Raw genomic sequence first — 20759 nt, 5'->3', positions numbered from 1 at the left:
ATCCACTGAGCGATTGGTTTAAAGATGATTGGATTTGGCTTTTTTACCCGTCTGATGACTTTCCAAAAATATTCCACATGAAACAATTCAAGGCACACAAAGCTGGTTTAAATATATGCATTTAATAACATTGAGTGAAAAAAAACAGTTATTTATGAACAAGATAGCAAGTAACAAACAAACTTGTCAAAGCTTTGTATGTGCATCATGTACATCCTCTTTTCCTGGCATAATAAAGCGTCGCTTTTTGCATAGTGCATCTACGCAGTTAAGTTTATACACAACAAGAGTGGTGCATCTGAGTGACACTAATCCCCAGAACTAGATAAAATGATAGAATAAACCCAGCACACACAAACGCCCTTGACCTGAATATTTACAAGATAACGGTGACCATTCTCTTTGTCCATGGGGAGAATGTTACTGAGGCACATGTTTTCAGTAATTTGTGTGGGTAAAAAATAAAAATAAAAGTGGTTTCTTGATTATAAAAAAGGAGAAATCATATAGTCTTCTGATGAAACAAAGAATCATCTTAATTTAATTACATGCTTAAGTACAAAACAAAGACTGATCCAGTTTGGAGCAGTCAAACTTGTTTTAAGAATGAAATGGGGACCTTGCTATGTACATTATGGTATGCTATCTTATCTCGTTACGTGATCATTTAAAGCAAGAATGTGTCTCCAATGCAGCATTTCAGAAACATAATCCAAAGCTCCAAAATGTCCAAAATTCAATCATACATTTGAGAACCATTAATTATTTGGTGAGACTATTCCATATATTTAATTCATCAAAGTATCAAAAGCTTTATCGCCATGAAGTCACATGACGCACAAGTCTTAAAACCAATGCTGAATATACAGTCTTTGACATGATAATCTGTTGGTGAGCAAAAAATGGCAACAAGAGTGACAAAAGGGCAAATATTCACTTGACTTGGGTTTGGCTTGTGCAATGTGGATGATAAAACGAGCACCTGATGTGTTTTAATAAAGCAGAAACATTTGATGACTGAAACTCTCTTGTGTAATCCTAAAATCTGTGAAGATTAAAAAAATTCTTAAATAAAACAGACGTTAAAAAACAAAACGTTAGACCTCTGGTAGGTAAGCGGTCATTGGCTTATTCAAAATACAGGTTTTTGAAAGCAAACGCACAACCACAATGACAGCCCTGGCTACAGTCTGTTAACATCTTTCTATTCCAGGATCATGAGATATTCATTAGTTAGATAACACAGCCAAGTGGGTGCTGAGATGTAACTTTCTCTGTCTGTCTCTGCCTTCAAATAGAGGTCTCTGTCATGAATGTCCCAATGGAAGGGCAATACTGCAAAGAGCTCGCAGTCAGTATGAAAACCCTTTCAACTCTGCCTTGTCTTTAAATAAGTTTCATGGTGAACCTGCCACCATCACCTCCATCCCCTCCTCCTCCACCCATGGAAGACCGAGGAACAAAGTCAATAGTTGCTGTGTGCTTGATCTGCCCTTTGCTCTGGCTCCAGAAGAACATGAAGACAAAACAGATGGCCACCGAGCTGAGGAAAGACAGAAAGCCCATGGTGGTGGCGATGATCAGGGTCTTTGCATCGAAAGGGTATGGCTTGGCCGTTTGAGCTGAGGAGTTGGCAGCTTGGGGATTCGAAGGCTCTACCCAGCCCTCCTCTGAGAAGAGAGGGATTGTTTGGTTACGAGGGAGGCCCTTCACATAGAGGCCGACAGTCAGGCTGTCATTGCCAGCCGCGTTGCCTGCCAGGCACTGATATGTGCCACTGTCCTGAACTTGGGCAAAACGTACTTCTAGAGTACCATTGGGCAAAACTCTGATCCTTCCTGTTGGAGAAACCACATTCTTGTGGGATGAGATCCAGGTGATATATGGGAATGGATCCCCATCAGCCTTACAGGAGAAATGAACTGTTGTGCCCTCCTCTACTCTGGCCTCCTGTGGCCTGCGGTCCATGATACGTGCAGGGCGGCAGGTGAAGAGCCTCGGGAGCTCCTTCTCTGAGAAGTCTCTGAATTCACGCTGTCTCACCACATCAGGAGAGGAACAAGTGGGCTGATGTCCATCAAAGTTCAAGCGTAATCTTCGGCGGACCACCCAGAGAAGGCGGCAATCACATTGTAGGGGATTCCCATCCAACCGCAATACTTGAAGGTTCCCCACAGAGTGGAAGACACTCTCCTCTAAAGTAGTGAGCTGATTGGATGTCACGTTTAGCATGCGAAAATAGGCCAGTCCCCTAAAGGCCCCTGGTTCTATTCGTAGCAGGCTCCCTCCTTCTAGGTGTAGCTCCTGGAGTCTCAGGAGGTCCCCTAGCAGATTACCTTTTATAACAGTGATGGGGTTGTAGGACAGGTCCAGGTAGCGCAGATAAACCAGGTGACGAATTGCTGAGTAAGGAAAAGCACTTAGGTTGCAGCTGCTGATCACAAGCGAGGTCAAATTGAGACCGATCAGGCTGTTGCTAGCCATAGTGTCTAGGGCTGGCCAATTTGCAATCAGGAGGCTTCGCAGACGGTGGAGTCGTCGGAAGGCGTTGTTGGGAAGAGTAGTAATGGTGAGGCGCAGCATTCGAAGACGTGTCAGGCTCTGGAGCTGGGATAGTGCCTCAGTGGGAATAGATGTCAGATTGCTGCGATCTATGTTGAGCTCCTGCAGATTCTGTAGACCATAGAAAGCCCGCTGTGAGATGAACACCAAGTCATTCTCCCCAGCTTCTAGCGTTTGCAGGTTCATCATTTCTTTGAAGGTATAGTCCAAGAAGACCAGAATCTCATTCTGGCTCAAATCTAGAAAGCGCAGGCTAGACAGGCCAGAAAACACCCCAACTGGGATGATCTTAAGTCGGTTATTCTTAATCTGAAGCGTCCTGAGATTCTGTAGGCCCTGGAAAGCCTCTACCTCAATCATGGAGATTATGTTATCACTGAGGTCCAACTCTTGAAGTTGCAAGAGGCCAGAGAACTGGCGGCGGCCCACAGTCTTAATCTTATTGTGGGAAAAATCCAAACGTCTGGCATCGCTGGAAAAGCGCTCTGGCACAGAGTTCAAATGTTTGCCAGAGCAGATCACTTCTTTAGCCTCGGGTCGACACACACAGCGTGGAGGACAGCCCCCTGCAGATACACCCAGTCCAAACTGGAGCAGGATGCTCCATGCCCCCCATCGGATGACTGACTCCACAAACATCTTACCCCCAGCCTGAAAAGATAAAGACAAGTTGTGAGGTTTGGACAATGTCACTGATATGTCAGTGTATATAAAATATTTTAATCTCCTGTTTTTTTTAAATAAATAAAGTACATTTGTATTCAATTTATTTTCTTCACAATTTCAAACTAGTGCCAAGACATACCGTTTCAGTCTTGGTGTACAGATTTTCATTACCAGTGGCAGTCAAGTTGGAATCAGACTTGAGTTAAGTCCTCTGCAGAGATGAAGTTCCATCAGTAACATGCCCTGTAGAGTTGCCTGGATAGAACAGAGAGACAGAGAAACAAGTCAGCAACAATTGCCTTAAACAATGGTTTCAAGGGAAAAGAGCAAACACAGGACAGACTCCAAAAACACTGATGCTGGATCAACAATTGCTTAACTTCAGTTAACATGTAGAACACAGTGAAAAAAGTGATGTCCCATCAGTCTACTGCTGCAGTGTTGTGTTCACAAGCTTTTTTCTGAATGAGAACAGACAAAGGAAAAGTATTGTCCATCTCATCAGTTTGGTGCTCTACCCTTCCGTCGTTGCTGCTCATGGAAAACTACAACAAACAATATGGATTAAAAAAAACACAATTGCAACATTCTGAACAAACTGCCCTGCCCTGGGATAAATATGTGGCACTTAAATGAAGCCAAGCCAAGTTTTTTTCTTTGCCTTTTGATTTTGATATTTGTCTCTGATGAGTTTGATATTTGTCTCTAATGTCCCATACTCATTTTGGTGTTCCCTTGGTATGTTTTTTCAATAGTTGTCATTTGATGTAAGGGACAACACAGCAAAAAGTGTACAGTTTGGATAGTAGTGTGTGTCCAGTGTGAAGCAGATGTCGCAGCGGATAAAGACCAGCCTACATCTCTGTACCGCAGACAACGAAATCCCTACTTAACTGATTATCAAAGAATACATTTCACTTTTTACTCAGGACATTTTATCCTCTCAAAGACTGGAAAAGTGCCATTAACAGCACCTTATAACCTCTGACGGGTCCACATATGCTCTCCCCTACCAAAAGAAGGAAAGAAAAATCAGTATTAATTCTCCCAGCCTCATGTGCCTCTGACGGCACAGATGAGGCCTCGGTGGGATGAAAGCTGCCCCCTTGGCCAGGCTTCTGGATTTAGGCACAGCAAGTGGAGGCAGAGACAGCAACAGGGTTAGAGTGATACTGATTTACTGAATAAAATTAGTTTGTTTTTTACTAAATAAGTAAAATAAAAAAGCCCAACATTTAAAGTTAAAGCTATGTAGAAAGGTGTCATGTGATGCACCGATTGTAAAACCCTCTACTACTTATTGTAAGTCACAGTTGTTATTTTAGATCACTATTTATATTTTTATTGTACTATATTATATATATATAGATATCTACATATTTTTAGAATATGTCTACAGTAGAAAACTCAGTTAAATTTAGTAAAAGTAAAATTCCAAAAGAATCCACATGCCCCGAATCTATATATTTTATGTAATGATAGATTTGCTATTTTGACTTAAGAGCTTTGATGATTTACCTGCTATAATTACTGGCATGGATAGAGAGCATATTCTGAAATAATGTTGGAGTTAGAAAATGACTCATCTGAAGTGAGGACTGGCCAACTGTCAAAACATTAAATTCCATCAGCACTGGCAATCTTCCAGATGCATAATGCTTTAGATATATATATTCTCAAATAAAACAATAATTTTGCAGCTCAAAAAATGTGCTGAAGACTAAATGAAGGAGAAGCCACCAATGTTTAAAATATTACACAGCAGAATAATCTATATATTATTTCACTGTGTTTGTCCAGTTACGTAAACCGCTGCTGAGGGCTTCAACAATACATGCAACAAAGGTAACTAACCTTAAAAAAACATCAACTAATTCTTAACATTGCACCAACAACGTCTCATGGCGGCACAGACAACGTACAGCCCAAGACACATCACTTCACTACACTACACTTCACAGCAAAGTTTCCTTTCATGACATGCAGATATGTTACATGTTGCTCCAAACCTTCACCAAAGACAATCCAAATACTGGAAAATCCCAAATGCCAGACGGAGACTAACATGCAGCAGCTTCTCACGCTCCACTTTCCAGAGTGGACTGGACTAGCTGCAGCTTCGTCTCCGAGGGGCAGAGTTGTCGACAGTCCGGGAGCTGCATAGTCTTTGTCTCAGCCCTGCTCCTCATGCAAACAGCTCTTATACTGCCTCGCCAGAAGCGCTGACTCACAACCCCACAGTTGTTGCTCTTAGTTGCACGCACATCAGACCAATGCACCAATACTGACCTTTTTATGTGTCGGGCTTAAGCCAATTACCAGTGATCAGGCAGATGTTGTCTTGATCAGAGCATATATAAAACTATCTGCAAAAACCCTTTGTTAAAATGTAACTCATTTTTACATGTTAATTCTTGCATTAAAGGACTTAGGATTTAGTATATTTGGTGTTAAAATATTGAGTTTAGCCTTAAAGAAACACAAGATTTATGTAAAAAATGTCAATGTCTGGGATCTTGTATGACTTTAACAGTCCCATCAGACACCTTTTCTTCCTTGGATAAAAACAATCCATCACCTTGGGGCCAAGGTGATGGCCCCAAATATTGACTTTTCATTTTTCAAAAACTCAAAACAGTCGCGTCAGTTTCCAGTCTGTGTGCAATACATGGGAGGGATTCACACTTTTAAAACTGTTGACCCCCTCCACCCCGAGCTAACTTGTGAGAGACAGAGCCTGGCAGGTGTGTGATATCTCTGAAGGGGGGTGGGCTCTCAGTTGCTGAGCCCTTCGGGCCAATCAGGGAGCGGGATCGCTCATCCTTTTGCGACTCTGCACACATCATAAAGCTACAGTCCACTCAAAGGTCGCGACCCCAGAGTCACGGCCAGGACTGACCCCGTCCGTCAAATTAGAAAGTGAGGGAATAAATGCGTATGTAATTTCCACATGTATTTCACACTCAGCGTGAGAGCGCAGTCACGAGTGTCATGTTGCAGTGTTAATTAAGCTGACTATTTTCTATTACCCGCAGCCACTTGTCGCTTCTATTAATGAAGTTTCAAGTTAGAGTGGACAGGTCACATGAGGAGGCCTTACTGCTGGAGTCTAAGACTCTTGATGAACATAGCGTTTTTTAGGAATTACCTGATGCCAGGACATTCCTTGTCTATATATATATATATATTTAGTTTCTACTTTGAGACATTGTTCATATTCATATATATTTAAAACCATGTGAATGAAGACCTGTAAATTCCAATATAGTCGAAAATTCGACAGAAATTTGACCAGAACCTAGAAAAAAACCCCTCAAAAGACAAAGCGAGAAGCTGGAACCTAATTGTTGAGATAAACACTGTAAAATTTCACGATGTGTGTCTCATAATTGTAATTGTAAATTCTGACCAAATTGCCATGACAGAGTTTGTGTGTATACTTGAAAACGGCATAATGTGAATTATCTGCAAATAAACACACAAACAGTTCTACATGATCCGCTTCCAGTTACGACATTTTCGCGTTAATGTGTACAATCTGTTAACAGAGACAATGTTTGTTGTGATGTCGATCACAGCGTTAATTCTCTTCCTGCTGTTGGTGAATTCCATCATTATTTTAAATCGCTTCGGTGAAATCAAGTTGAATGATTATGTTTTGTTACTGAGGGAAGTTTTGCCATCTGGTTGTTTCTTGGATGCTGTTTGCAAAGTCAAAGTCTGGCCAGATACTGTAGTCAGTGGATGTTCCTGAAAAAAAAACAATGTTTTTGCAAACCTCCAAAAATACCCAACACTCTGCTAAAGCCAAGCAGGTGCCGGCTCTCACCTGATAAACCCTCACCATGCCAAAATGCAAACAATATCAAAGCCAACCAGATTAAGCTTCTCTTCAGACAATGCTTTGGCCGAGCTGCAACTGTCTTTTGGGCTCTGCTCTGTCGTGAGACAGAACTAATGGAGTCTCTCGGCCCGGGCCCTGCTGAGACTCCTAATTGACAAAATGCTGAACGAACAGCCAGAAGCAGACGAAGGGAAAACGCATATACCTCCACCAAGGATAAGTGAGACTGTCAAAATTGAGACAAAAATAACCAGATGGGTCATTGGATCCAGCAGCTTATTACGACCGGTCGTTTTAAAGACAGCAGACCTCTAGTGGTAGTTAGACACAGACAAACAACCAAACTTCGAAGAAAACGTAACCTCCTTGGTGGAAGGGATGATTCTTATGTAGCTTTATCTCCACTTCTCACCTGCATCATGACTCCATAAGGTTTGAGTAGGAACTCGTTCTCTGACAGTGGCTCCATTTTTCCCTTATCTATCATTCCACAACTCCGCTACTTGGAATTGACGGGCAGAGAACAACTGTGGAAAAACCATGACGGACAGTGTGCAATTACTGAGATGAAGACTCTAGGCGGAAACGTCCTTTACAACAGGTGAATGATAGAGGAACGGGACGTGACGCGGGCCCGCGGCACGGCGCCCCTGAGCACGAATGGCCGTGCGAAGCAGCCGTCCGACAGAGACCACCACAGTCGGCGCCCGGCTGGGCTTTTCTGACACTCGGCTGAGAGCTTTTTTTAGGCTCGTCACAGTGAGAAAGACAAGAGCCTGATGGCTCAAATCCCCAATTAAAGCGGCTGGAACAGAACAACGGTGCCGCGATCACAGAGCCTGAGCCTTGTGTCTTGTTGAATGTGCGTTTGAATGTGTGGTGGTGCTGGAGTGGCTGTGCGTTTCTTCTTCTTTTCTTTCATGGGCTTCTGGCACCTGCTGCAGTGTGACAGGCCCCTGGGACCTCCTGCATGCAAGCAGCAAATATTAAAAAGTTAGCTGGCACAACAGCTGTCGGCTGAAAAACAAAAGTCCCCCGCTCTTTACCCTTTAGGTCCGTGGGGGTAAGGACTTGTAAACAAGTTCATGTTAGGGAGATAGATTTATGTTAATTCTTTTCTTTTTTTTTCAAATGTCCCACTCACAAAAGGACCCACGAAGGCTAATACTGAAACATTATGAGGCTCAACAAAAACCCAGGCTCAGACAACTCCACATCTGGACCCGTGAGAGAAAGGCATCCTCCTTATATAGTGCAGAACAAACACAGTGTTTAGTTTTTTAGAAGCTGCAAATGACTCAGCAGCTGATGAAACAACACGAACGCTGCGTAATGAATCGGTGCTAACGCTAGCAAGCTAGGCCTGAGGTGATCATAACTGAAACCGGGGGGTTTATATCCAGACTCCCATGTGGCCTAGCTCAAATGAGTAATAGGGTGAGGTCTGTCCTATCTACTATTCCTATCTACTATTCATTGACCTCAGTGGAAAACTTCATGAGGTCAAGGAAAGGTGTAAAGGACGACTCATAGGACTTAGGAAAAGCCGACAACGCTGCTCAGAGAATTCGACTCGACTTTCGCTATAATACGTCATCATGCGACGGCGGATGTTATTGACGTGCGTCTGTCATGTTGAAACGACAAATTTCCGAAGATGGACTACAAAATACGCAGCAGCTCAAAACCGCTGTTTTACCACCGTGTGACATCGTATATTTCATTAATATTTCATAGGCAACGATAATTTACATAATGATGTGCGTCTCTTCTGAGTCATATTCAGACTCTTCTACTTCTACTACTTCTACTTCAATGGTTTACATTCGCGCATGGCGCGTCACGCTAAATATCGCTGCCAGAATGAATTGTGGGGCGTTTATATCTCCTTTCCATTAACATATTAGTCAAGTGTACCCTATGCTAAAGGAGATAGGAAAATAAGCATTGAAGCTCCTTTCCTATGCATTTAGATAATCTGAACAGCTCTTATCGTGGCTGCCGATCAAATACTTCCGGGTCACTTAAAGTTTTAGGAAACTTCCTAAGCCAATTTAACAGTTCGACCACACCCTTAGTCTGATACCTCTTGGTTCATTTTCGATTTCCAAGAAGCGTTATTAACGGATGCAGATGAATCATGTGTGGAGTAAATTTCTCATAGAGTCGCCCTCTGCTGGTCATTACAGAGAATACAGGCTTCACACACCTCCGCCTTGGCTTTATCTTCTAGACCCACTGACTACATCCATTTTTATATACAATCTAAGGAACAGTCATGCTTTTGGTTCAGTGTAGATAAACACTTATCGACATTTATGTTTGCAGATATGTGCCAAAATGAATTTCCTTTGAAAATGTATTAGTTTATTTGTCAGGGACAATGCAAAAAACATTGTTACAATAAGTTTACATGTGTTGTGTAAAATCATGTGTTGATTTAAGATTCAAAGTTAGATGATTACTATTCAGCCATTAGGGGAACCCAATACAGAATATAATGTTCGTTAAAAAATGTTAATGTGTCTTAATTCAAGTTCTATATATTTGGTTGTATTTGTCTTTCCTTTTTGCTTATATTGTAAAAATATCAAGCTCTAATTAAATATCTTATCATAAAGGGTTTGATCATAACATCTTAAGAATCATTGTTAATTCTTTTTTAATTTATACAGTATATCGGCAATATATCGTTGTCGGAAATGTTTTAATCTTGGATATTGGTCATCAGCCCCCAAAAATCCAAATAATTCGGGCTTTAGTTGTATCTGAAGACGCTGAACTTTTTCTGTATTAAACCAGATCTTTCCCAAACCTCAGCCAAAAAAATATAAAAGTTTAATAATGCTGTAGTTCAATAAAAACTTTGTTTATGAACATTTTAGCAATATGTTCAATATCACATTTTATGTGCCTTACCTAATAACACTAATAACAACATTTTCACATTATCTAGATAGAAAACATAATCCGTGTGTCTTTCACAGTGTCTTCGGTGTTGCAAATTAGATGTGTATGAATGTAATTTCTAGGAGATAGGGTTGGGTTGATAATTAATTGTAGTTGGGTTTATTTAAAAGGAGAAATAAATGTATTATTTGGTATTTGACAACACGTCTCTGAGCGATGCTGGCTCTCAGTTGTCAGTCAACTGTTACCGTGGGAAACTTAAGATCCTAAAGAAATCATTCAGTTTGTGGCAAAGGAATTCAAATAATCACATAATTCATGTCTATGTAATCCTTGCGCTCATGGCAGGACATTTTGCAGGCGGTGTGGACGTCAGGCCAGCCGTCTCTAATGTTTCTGTTAACAATGGCGTGAGAATGCAGACCCCTGATGACTAACGTCACAGAGGAAGGGGTGAGCTTGCCTCGCTGCATATTTGAAACTGATGTTTTGAAAAAAGAAAAGTGTATGTCAATGCGGCTGCAAGCTTATATTGCCGTGACAAATGGGATTATATTAATTGTTTGCCTCTTGTTTCATCTTCATGTTATGAAGCGACCTGAAAATATTTCAGTTTTCTCTGCTTTATGATTAGTTCCATTGTACGATGGGGCGTATGTGTGCGGGTAGATGTTAGGTTGGTCAGTTTCTTTTCTTTTCTTTCGCTGCCATTACATGTTGCCATATACATTTGAATGTCATCCGCATTAAGTTTACATGTAATGAAATGTGTTAATGTCTTTTTTTACTACCAAACAAATGTCTACAACACTTAGACCAAGAGAGAACTCATTAAAGTTCTGTGCCAATCCAAATAAGTTGGCAGATGCAGGATTTTAGTTTGCTCTTTCTTTAACATTGTGAGACAGAGCGTTTCTTTTTGAGATTTTCACCAAATTCCCAGGAATAATAATTCATGGATCTTGATAATATAAATCTGTCATATTTAAGGGACTGGTATCTATTGGTGCGGCTTGATTCAATCTAAGGACTGTTGGGCTTTGGCGGAGGTGTGAGTGACATTCTAGTTAAACAGTGTTTCACTGTCTGTTTCTTTGGTTGTCTGCTCATTTCCTTGTCATGCACATGTATTCACATGATGAAAAAATATTTGATGTTTAAAAACGGGCAAAATGATTGTTTCCATGTGAAAAAGTAAACACAGATTAAGGAGTGGTGTGTTTGAGGTCACACACCCATGTAATGTGTTTCGGAAGTGGGTCACCACGACAGATCCACTCACGTCAGTCTTGTTCCAGACTGCGAGTTGGGTAAAGCACTCCGCTTTAATTCCTCATTCTGACGAGGAGAGAGTAAAGACTCGATCGTCACGCAAAGTGCTCCGTCTGCAACATTAATAATAGCACAAATAAATGAGGGAAGGGAATTAGTCTCTCAGTGCAGCGCCTATGCGATGTGACAAATTAGGTCGTCTAAGCCAACAGGAATGATGCGCTGGCTCCATCGCTGCACATCAGAGCGACGGCGGGAGGTTACGCATGTAAGGGGAGCTGACTGGTGGGAGACAAAAGGGATCCTGGAACAGGTCATATGTCAAGCACAGATCAAACTAACTCAGGGCAACATGCAAACCGACTGTAGACCTCAACCGCTATTAACTCCCCCGTCAAATCGGGGACAGCAGAGTGTCGGTGTTTCACTGGTCGTCACCAGATGCAAAAACACATGGCCTCATCTTTCTATTTGTGATCAAAGTATCAAGAAGAAGAAGAACAGAGTTCATTTTTCAGACCACTGAAAGATGCTAAGTGGAACGAGGCAAAAGAGGGAAGGGAAATGAAAGAGAGCAAAAGTAAGGAGGGGGGAGGGGCGAGGGCTAAAAAGAAAAAGGAGGCAAAGAGAGCAACAGCCTACCAAGCAATACAAAGGGGAACACAGTAAGTGGAGGAAAATATGGAGAAAGGGGAGTTAAAGAAAGCAATGGGGAGGTAAAGGAAGAATGAAGGAGAAAAAAAAGATGAAAAAAGAACATGTAGGTTTGAGAACTGGGTAAAGTATAACGTGTCAAAAAATGGAAACACTTAGGGGGAACAAATCTACTCACGTACAATTTAAAATCCTCAGTTACTGCACGTATGTCCAAGAAGTGCTAAAAAAAAAAAATCCCATCCGTCTCCACATGGGATCATGTCAAAGAAACCTACACAGACTTTTCTCAACACTGCAGGTTCAGAGGGAAAGGAGGTGAAAAGGGGAACAAAGTGACAAATTTTACCTTTCCTATTTCCCATGAAAGCGATCCACTCAGTGATCTGCTCCCGCTCGTGTGCAGGTGGAGCGTCCTCCTCTTTGACACACTTAAAGGTCTGAATACTGATCTGACAAGCCCACCTGGTTTCCACCTGAACCTGAGCCAGCCGCACTGGTGCAAAGGCACAGGCCCAAAAGAAAGAGAAGACACAAACAAAGGATTCAGACAAATCAGTTGGAGAGCCAGTGTTGTCAAACCTGTCTCCCTGAAATTGTTTTTCCATACAAGTGTGGGAGGGGTTTTGGATCTGTAACTGACAAGTCACACGACTCCCACATCTCCTGTGGATTTGACCAAACGACACGTCTAAAGTTCCTGTCGTTCACATATTAAGAACACAGCGGGAGATTGTCCGAGTGAGACGCGTTCACAGCGGCTGGAACATTTCTGAAAATGTTCAGCCTTCAATCTTCCACAAACCTGCTATATTCGCACGCGGACTCACTGGAAATTGTGCCAGGGGCGTGGCAGGAAAAGTTCCCGGAAAAAACGATCGGCGCAACGTTTGTGGGAAATTTGCGTTCTCACAGGCCCCTTTTACACCGAGGTCCCGCTATGTCGCCGTGAAGTAGACTCTGTTATGCCACCGTTTCTTGTCTGCACTGCACAGAACGAAGCCCTTGTGCGCGATTTTAGATTTTATGACTTGTAACACGACGGCGTTGGGGTCGCGTCCTGCTATGCTAGCTCTCCTTTTTACACCGATGTGGATCCGGCTCCATGACTACCTCCGCTGCCGGTATAAAGGCAGAGCAACTAAATCCCCCCACTGTGTTCGTCGCTTTTACGCAGAGCGTTGAAGTGGAATAAATCGTCATCATCATCGTTCCTGCCTTGAACAGGCTACTTGAAAGGGCCTCCATCTCCTTTTTGTGTCTTTTGTGTGGCTTTGTAGGCTTGATGCAATGAATTGTAGAAATGAGGACAAAGACGCACTTTAGACCGACTATCCTTAAAGGCATTCATGGCTTTGCATACACACAAAAATGACGGAGGTAGTTGTGCCAAGAATGAGAAAAAACGAAAGAGAGAAAGTCAAACACCTGCCGACTTTTCAAATCCCTGGCGGATCACGCTCGCCGGCCCCTGCCTCCCTCACCTGTCCAACATTTGGCCCCGTGTGTAAACTGGGACGTGACGAATGCCTCAGCATTGATTTTTGATTCATGTGGCGGAAGGAATTCTACTGGTTCTTCCTGTGTTATGAGGCGTAATTTTTCGCGCTATGAGATTACATAAGTCAACGCAAAGATGGTGGGCGACGTCATTCGCTTCGCTCGCTTGAGTTGAATAATTTGAACTGACGAAATATTTGCGTGATGTCGCGAAAGGCAATTGGCATTTATCGTTTGAGATCATCCGACGTCAGTGACATATTTGAACAGAGACCATCTGAAATGTGGTTTAACCCAACAAAATTCTTTAAAAACTGGTTGTGTGCATAATACAAAAAACACAATCAAAACACACAATAGAAAACTAATCAGACCGGAAAGGACGCGCGTTGGAAAAGGAACTGCTCACGAGAGAAAAACCTGCTCCATGAAAGACACCCACAAATGTAAAAATGTCTTTTTCAAGGCCAAACAACACGAGGCTGCTCCTGAGGCCAGTGGCACTCAACTCTTCATTCATGCCCTGACTGCGTTTCTCCAGTGGCAGTTAACGTCTGACGTTCATAATCATCCACAAAAGGCTACGTGACCTGAAAAGCGTTTGTGTGCACGGTGGGTTCAGAAGTGCTGCGCGCCACAGATTCTACGTTGGAAAACACGTGTTCAACATATGGACTCCCCTCACACTGCAGCGCTCCAGCTTTCACCTGTTTATGGGCTACTTGCACAACCATCTACTTCAGGGGTCTCAAACTTGCGGCCCGCGGGCCAATTGAGGCCCGCAGGATGATATTTTGTGGCCCCCTGCTTGACATCAAAGTTTAGTATTAGTGCGGCCTGTGGGCCGCGCTTGCCACACTTTTTTATCACTTATGGGCTACCATACATAGTCCGTTGTCTCGCGTTAGCTTCCGTTGTCTCGCGACAGCTTCCGCTGTTGTCAACAGTGGTTGTCAAGCTAACCAACTTCGAAGTACCTTATGGTGAGCAACTTTCGTAGTATTGAATGGCGCCGCCATCTTGTCCGGGCGACATCCGGTATCTAGGTTTTAATTAAAATCTATGGGAGTACCAGGGGAAGTATCAACGTAAGTCACTTGGTTGAACCGTGTTCCGGAGTGACACCAAGTGGACGAAAAATATATGCCATCACCCAGTTCCAGTCATGTCTCTCCCAAAACCTGCCGTGAAGAGAAAGGTTGGCGACGAGCCCAGCCTGACCCAGACTCTACCTCCAGCGGCCCCCGGGTAAGTTGAGTTTGAGACCCCTGATCTGCTTAGTACTGCTCAACTGTTTCCGGTCCGGTTCAACAATGGCGCTGTTTGGTTAGCCGATCAGTAACAAAGTATCTGCTGCAGACCTTTGTGTGAAAGGAGACAGAGCAAACAATCCCGACGTATGTTTACCAGCCGTTGTCTTCTCGGTTGGGGATGGGTCAGAAACCCATGAAAACTTAGTACGCCGTTCAATTTTGATGTAGCCGAACAAACTGGGACACAGCAGCGCTCTGAGTACTCCTTCATCTGTTTTTGAAATTTGTCCCATTTTGGACATTTTCCTGCGCAGACTCATGACAAAACGCTGAATGAGAGAAGCGAGAAAACACAGTAACGGTAAACGGACCGGAAATAGACGAGCAGGATTTTTTCGAAACTGAGGTACGTCACAAACCGTAGTGCACGTAGCCCATTGCGTCACAACTACTCACACTAGTGTGTGTTAAGAGCTAAAGTTTGTTTCGCTGTAACAAGTGCGGTGCATGTCATGCTGCGTTCCAGACGAGCCGAAGTGGAGATTTTCAAGACTTTGAAAAAGTCAAGCAGAATGCTACTCAACGCCGGAGTATTTGCTCGTGAACTCAAATCTCACCGACTTCATGGAGAAACCGTTGTGTGATGATGCACAACAATGCCGCTAAACATGAAAGGCAACGCAGAGTATATTTACCTGTATTTAAATAAAAATAATAAATCCTTTCTAATACATACTATCATATAGTGAAACCTGTTCGTTGCTCGTTGCCTTCGCACATCTATGCATCGAATGTCTAATCACTAACCCGCAACAGTTGTATAAACGCACTCCATTTACCCAGATGGTGCACAGAAAAATGGTCAAAAAGACAGTTCTTCTCACACTCTTCGGTCGCCACCTTGGCTACGTCCACCAAACAACACCAACATATTTTCAGACTTGTGAAACTAATGGCCAAGGAAGGAGAAGAAATAGACACAAACGTGATTTTTTTTAAGTCAAGCACAGCCGGCAGATGGTTTGGTGAGCGACAATCGTGATCAAATGATGACCAGTATTGTGGGATTTAAGATGGCGCCCTGCATTGTATAATTGTCTGATTAAGAGACGTGGTACTCGAAATGGAAAAGGATTCTTGGTAGAATAAATATAATGTGTACATATATAATTAAAAATGCATAAATAAATGAAAATTGGAGCTTAAGTGTTTGCTCATTTTCAGCCCAGTTCCGGACTTTTTCTCAGCATTCAATTTTTCTACTTCATAAATGTTTTCATGGGTCAAAGATTAGACTCCAGACAGAACAGACTTCATGTGGAAACAGATATTTAGCTTTGAGATGTACAGAGCCCAACTGTGACGGTAACGTCATGGCTGTTGGGCCTGAAAACGTTGCTGGTGGATGTGCAGATGAATTGTTCCAGGCTCAGATGAATCTTCTCCCAGACAGATCCAAACATCTTCGGCTAAGCCTGGTATCAAGGTGCCGCAAGTTGCAAAGAAGTCAGAGCTGCAGAGTAAGTCTCTCTCACCGAATGTTCCCAGTTCCTCTAATGGTACACTGAGTGTGCACATGGCACATTCTTCGATAATGTAGCTCTATATCTCCAAGCTGAGATGGATACTTATCTGGGATTTATTAAAACGTGAAACAGTCGGCAAAAACCAATGAGTACGTTTGAAGGTCATCCCAGACATTATTTAAAATGCTTTGAAATCTGGACACGTTGAAAGGACAAATTTAAAAAATACTTGCAAATTGGTACTTGATCAAACACATGGAAGAATAACATGGAAGAATAAATCAGGGTTTCCTGGCCTAGAATGATGAATTCGTATTCACTTGCACAAACACCTTAAAACATTTATTTCGGACTTTGGGTTTTTAATGAGAGGCTAAGATTAGTATAAGAATTAATATTTGATACTTGTTGGTTGGGTTTGCTTTTAGAGAGGGTAAAAAGATTCCTGTTCCTACTCTTCAGTTTATTTCTGTTTTCTGAGTTCATAATTTTTACCAGCGCCATATTGTTTTTTTTTAAACCAGAAGTACCCAGAAAGTAACCGGAAGTTAAACACCTACACATGTGACCCACAACATGGGACGAAGGCTTTCGCGCTAACATGCCATGCTAGTTGTTGATGCCAATGCTAAAGAGAAGTATAAGGAAAATTGACTCCGCAGTGAGATGAAGACACACCAGGTTCCCCAGCTGACTCCACCTCCTCTCTCCGGCCTCATTCTGACATTTGAAGTAATGCAGGACCTGTATATCTGCATCAAGAAGAAGCAGAGCAAAGTGACAGAACCGCAATGCCGTTCAGCAACGCATGACATTCAAGATGAATGAGCAGCATTACCATTGAAGCCTCCGACGAGTGTGTGCTCAGTTAGCTACTCATCCAAAGACGAAGAACATGGGCATGTGACAGAAAATGTATTGAAAATAAATAAACTCATATTGCAACTACGAATTGGAACTGAAATATTGATCTCTATAGTTGCAGGACGTTTAACGAAACCTTTTGGGCCTTTTGGGTTCGACGACTGAAGCTCTCCTGTGAATCAAACTCAGTGAAACCATGAATGGGTTTTCCCTGTAATTCTCTAATTCATGTCACCTAACTGAACCAAAAGACCTGCCACAAGACGGTACAGCTCGCAAAGCAAGGCTGGGAGGAGAATGATGAGATCTGATGTTTCCAGAGGTATGGAAGGTGTTGTTTTTTGTCGCACGTCATGCGAACGATGGCTGGGACGCTGCTGGGGAACGCACCACTGACAAAGCCATACGTTAGAAAAAAAAACCTGAGTGCAGTGCGTCGACATCTCAAAATGCACTTACCAGCCTGGCTGCTTATGTCTACCACTGAGGCCACGCAGAGAAAATAAGTTAAAGATTTGTCATATTGCCTGAGGCTGAAATCAATTGAGGGCTGGAGCAGCTGCCCAATATAACGGTCCAGATAAATCCTTCCCTAACAAGGAGACTGACATACTTCCTGTGCATAAAATGCCCCCTGATTAAATTGCCCATTTGGCAGAATCCCAAGTGCAAATCCTTGGTTCTCCCTCGATGGCGATCGGCTTCTTCCAGAGCTCCATCGCAACCGATGTGATGTGTGTCCTCGTCACGAGAGGAGGGGAGGGCGGAGAGAGTTTGCTCGGCCGTCCGACCTCAACCCCTGCGCCCTCGGCCAAATGCTGATCCCGGCTTACGTCAGGCTGCAGGTGAGATGAAAATCTAATCTTAGCGCGAGGAGCCAAGTTTGGAAGGAATGCAATGGAAGGCGACAACAGGGAGGTTTGATCGGAGTCAACTGTCGGAGTGGAGCATCTTGATTTTAGAACACATACACACACACACACACACACTCACACTCACACACACACACTCTCACACACACACACACACACACGAACACACAGTTGTCCGTAATCCGGCTGAAGCGCTGTTAAAACAGTCTGTGGCTCTTTTTAGGTTTATGGAACAAACCATCCTGAGGATTATGGACAGACTGTACCTCCACAAAAACAAAACCATAAATTCACACACAACAAAGCAACTAGGCTGAACAGTAAAGTGATAGTGGCACATTTTTTTTCTCAGGCAATTTAGACGGCATGTGGAATTGCGATATTTATATAGGTCAGTATTTAAATCTTCTATTGTACCAAAGATGATACAAGTTACTATTGTTAAAACTGTGTTGTGTGTGTTTCTGTCATCGCATAGACGTGGACTGTGATGGGTCTCCTGCCTCCAAAGGTAAAAAAACCAAAAAAAAAACAGTTACAGTTACAACAAACAACAAAGAAACAGCAATCTGGCACCGGATAAATCACAACTGCCCCTATTTTGGCCACTAAATCTGATTTAGGAGAAAAAAATGAATCCGTTTGAATGAAGCGTCTTATCAAATCAAAATTGCAATATAAATATGCAAACGCACATTAAAGTTGAAGGAAGCTGCGTAAATCCGAGCAGGGAGCGAACTGGCACAGTTGCAGCAGCACCAACAGGAACATTGGAGAATTATTACAGTGAGTTGATAATAATAAATAGGCATGTAGAGCCAACACTGACTCAATATGTACAATGACGCACTGTGACGATCTATAGGGATATTATAGAAACATTAGATGAACTCCTTCCTGAATATACACTCGATCCATGCTAGAAATACAAATAAATAAATAAAAGTAGTTCCAGGTATTTGAAGAGAGACAAAAGTCGCATCACATAATGGTGGTTTCACCAGAGTCCACTCACCAGCTGGAGCTTTTCAGGGAAGGAAACATCGCGACGGAGCTTCAGCATCTTCAACACGCATCGTCTGCCGCCGACAGAAAAACATGCCCATCTCTGATTCCCTCTTTCTCCCTCTTCTTCTCTTTCCTCCTCCTCCTCTACATCCAACCAGACTTTTCCAACATCTGTCACATCGGAGTTGCGCAATTTACTTCGCCCTCCTCCTCCGTTCATTTATATATATATATATATATATATATATATATATATATATATATATATATATATATATATATATATATAAAGAATTCTCTCCCACTGCCGGATACCCAGGGGGAGTTTGGGGATAATTGCGCTACTAAATTAATTTAGGTCGACTGTGTGTGTGTTTGTGTGTGTGTGCGCGCGCGCGCGCGCGTGTCCTAGTAGTTCCCGTTGTGCGCGGTGACGCGGCGGAGAGGCTGCTGCGCGCCGACCGCGGTGCTGCTGATGCTCCGCCCCCTGCGACTCCATCCCTCCTCCGCGCGGCGGGATCAACAGTCCCGCAGATTTCAAAAAAAAAAAGAAAAAAAAAAGGCTGGATCCGCGCCACTTGTCGCCACACAGCCCGAAATCCCCTGCGTAAGGAGACGCGCGACGGAGAATGGGTTCCATTACAGTCGCCACAGATGTGAAAATAAAGATGACTCCATCGCTCTGATCAATTTAAAGCAGACAATTTAACACTATAACCGAAGACTGGCCTACCAGGAGGCCGCATTTCAAAAGCCTCTCCAGCATCTTTCAACACGATTTATTGGACTTAACTGTTCTAAATTCAAAATGTGCAAACTGCACATCTGAAGTTACTTTAATTTGCTGAGTCTGATGTTTTGCTTATAAAATGGGCCCTGTTCACAAGAGCGAATGCACGATCAATGTACAGTTGGACACTCAGCGGACGAACTGGCAGCAGTTTGAGCTGCAACTTCCACCTTTGCCTGTTAGCGTTTTAATGTAAAGTTTGGTTTCTTGGTAAAAGACTGTGGGTTGCTGTAACATCGTCTCCCGCAGACGTGACGGTGACGGCTGCATCTTAAGTTATACTTTGGCGTCCGTGCCTTCCAGTTCTGTCATTCCTCAGTCACCTCATCGATTCCTGCCTGCATGCATCGGTACCTCCCTGTACTGATAGCGTGGCCACCCGCAGATTGTTCAATGTGCCTCATAGCCGAAGCTTATTCCATCTATGGACTCATCACGTCTCTGTCTCCCAACTGTTGCAGACATTGTACACCAAAAAGTAAACCACCAAACAATTTTTTCTCCTGATATCGTCTGCATACACGTGCATCCTGATTTTCTGTATTCACAGCACCCACCAGACTTATTTGACCAAAAATGATATTGACACTGTGAGTACCATCGCACAATTAAAATTGCAATGAACACAACGAAATTGCGACTGAGAGCTTGTCTACGCCTGCAACCATGCGCCAATAACGCTGCACCCATGCTCCAATGCATTATGTGCTTTATCGTCTATCTGACTGTAAATGAACCATAATGTACTAAATTAACATCGTATTGTACTGAAGAACTGAACCATAAACTCTTCAGGGCTTCAGACACTTCCACATTGGCTTCATTTTCCAGACCCGGTGACTATAAGTCCACTTTTATATACAATCTATGTCCTTTCCTCATTTCACTTCTTCTTTTTTTTTAGCAGTGTTGCGATGTCTCCAGATTTTAGCAATGTCTCTGCAGAGTGTTACCATGACCAATAGAAAGAATGAGGCAAAGCTTCACAAGTGAAACTCAAGTTGTAAGAATTTTCTTTTAATTCATATGGTGCTTTTT

At 42.8% G+C, this 20759-nt stretch overlaps 1 protein-coding gene across 4 annotated transcripts; it reads right to left on the bottom strand.

Moving 5' to 3' along the window:
• Positions 1-103: 103 nt before the first annotated feature.
• On the bottom strand, positions 104-19097 carry lingo4b (leucine rich repeat and Ig domain containing 4b). Of its 4 annotated transcripts, none has more exons than XM_035609159.2 (3): positions 18939-19097; positions 3368-3483; positions 104-3213 (listed from the first exon to the last, which is right to left on the bottom strand). In XM_035609159.2, exon 3 carries the CDS (start codon positions 3199-3201, stop codon positions 1387-1389), a length of 1815 nt encoding a protein of 604 aa, XP_035465052.1. In that variant the 5' UTR covers positions 3202-3213; positions 3368-3483; positions 18939-19097; the 3' UTR covers positions 104-1386. The 4 variants fall into 4 exon arrangements, with proteins under 4 accessions (XP_035465052.1, XP_035465050.1, XP_035465051.1 ...); XM_035609157.2 differs by lacking the exon at positions 18939-19097 and adding an exon at positions 12258-12413; XM_035609158.2 differs by lacking the exon at positions 18939-19097 and adding an exon at positions 12091-12245.
• Positions 19098-20759: the final 1662 nt, after the last annotated feature.

Source organism: Scophthalmus maximus, chromosome 10 (genome assembly GCF_022379125.1).
Source record: "Scophthalmus maximus strain ysfricsl-2021 chromosome 10, ASM2237912v1, whole genome shotgun sequence".
Lineage (NCBI taxonomy): Eukaryota > Metazoa > Chordata > Actinopteri > Pleuronectiformes > Scophthalmidae > Scophthalmus > Scophthalmus maximus.
The sequence above is the reverse complement of the archived record's forward strand: the minus strand, read 5'-3'. Positions and strand labels throughout refer to the sequence as shown.

Excerpts from the sequence above, each read along its gene's own strand:
- lingo4b (XM_035609159.2), bottom strand. The coding sequence starts at position 3,201 with ATGTTTGTGGAGTCAGTCATCCGATGGGGGGCATGGAGCATCCTGCTC.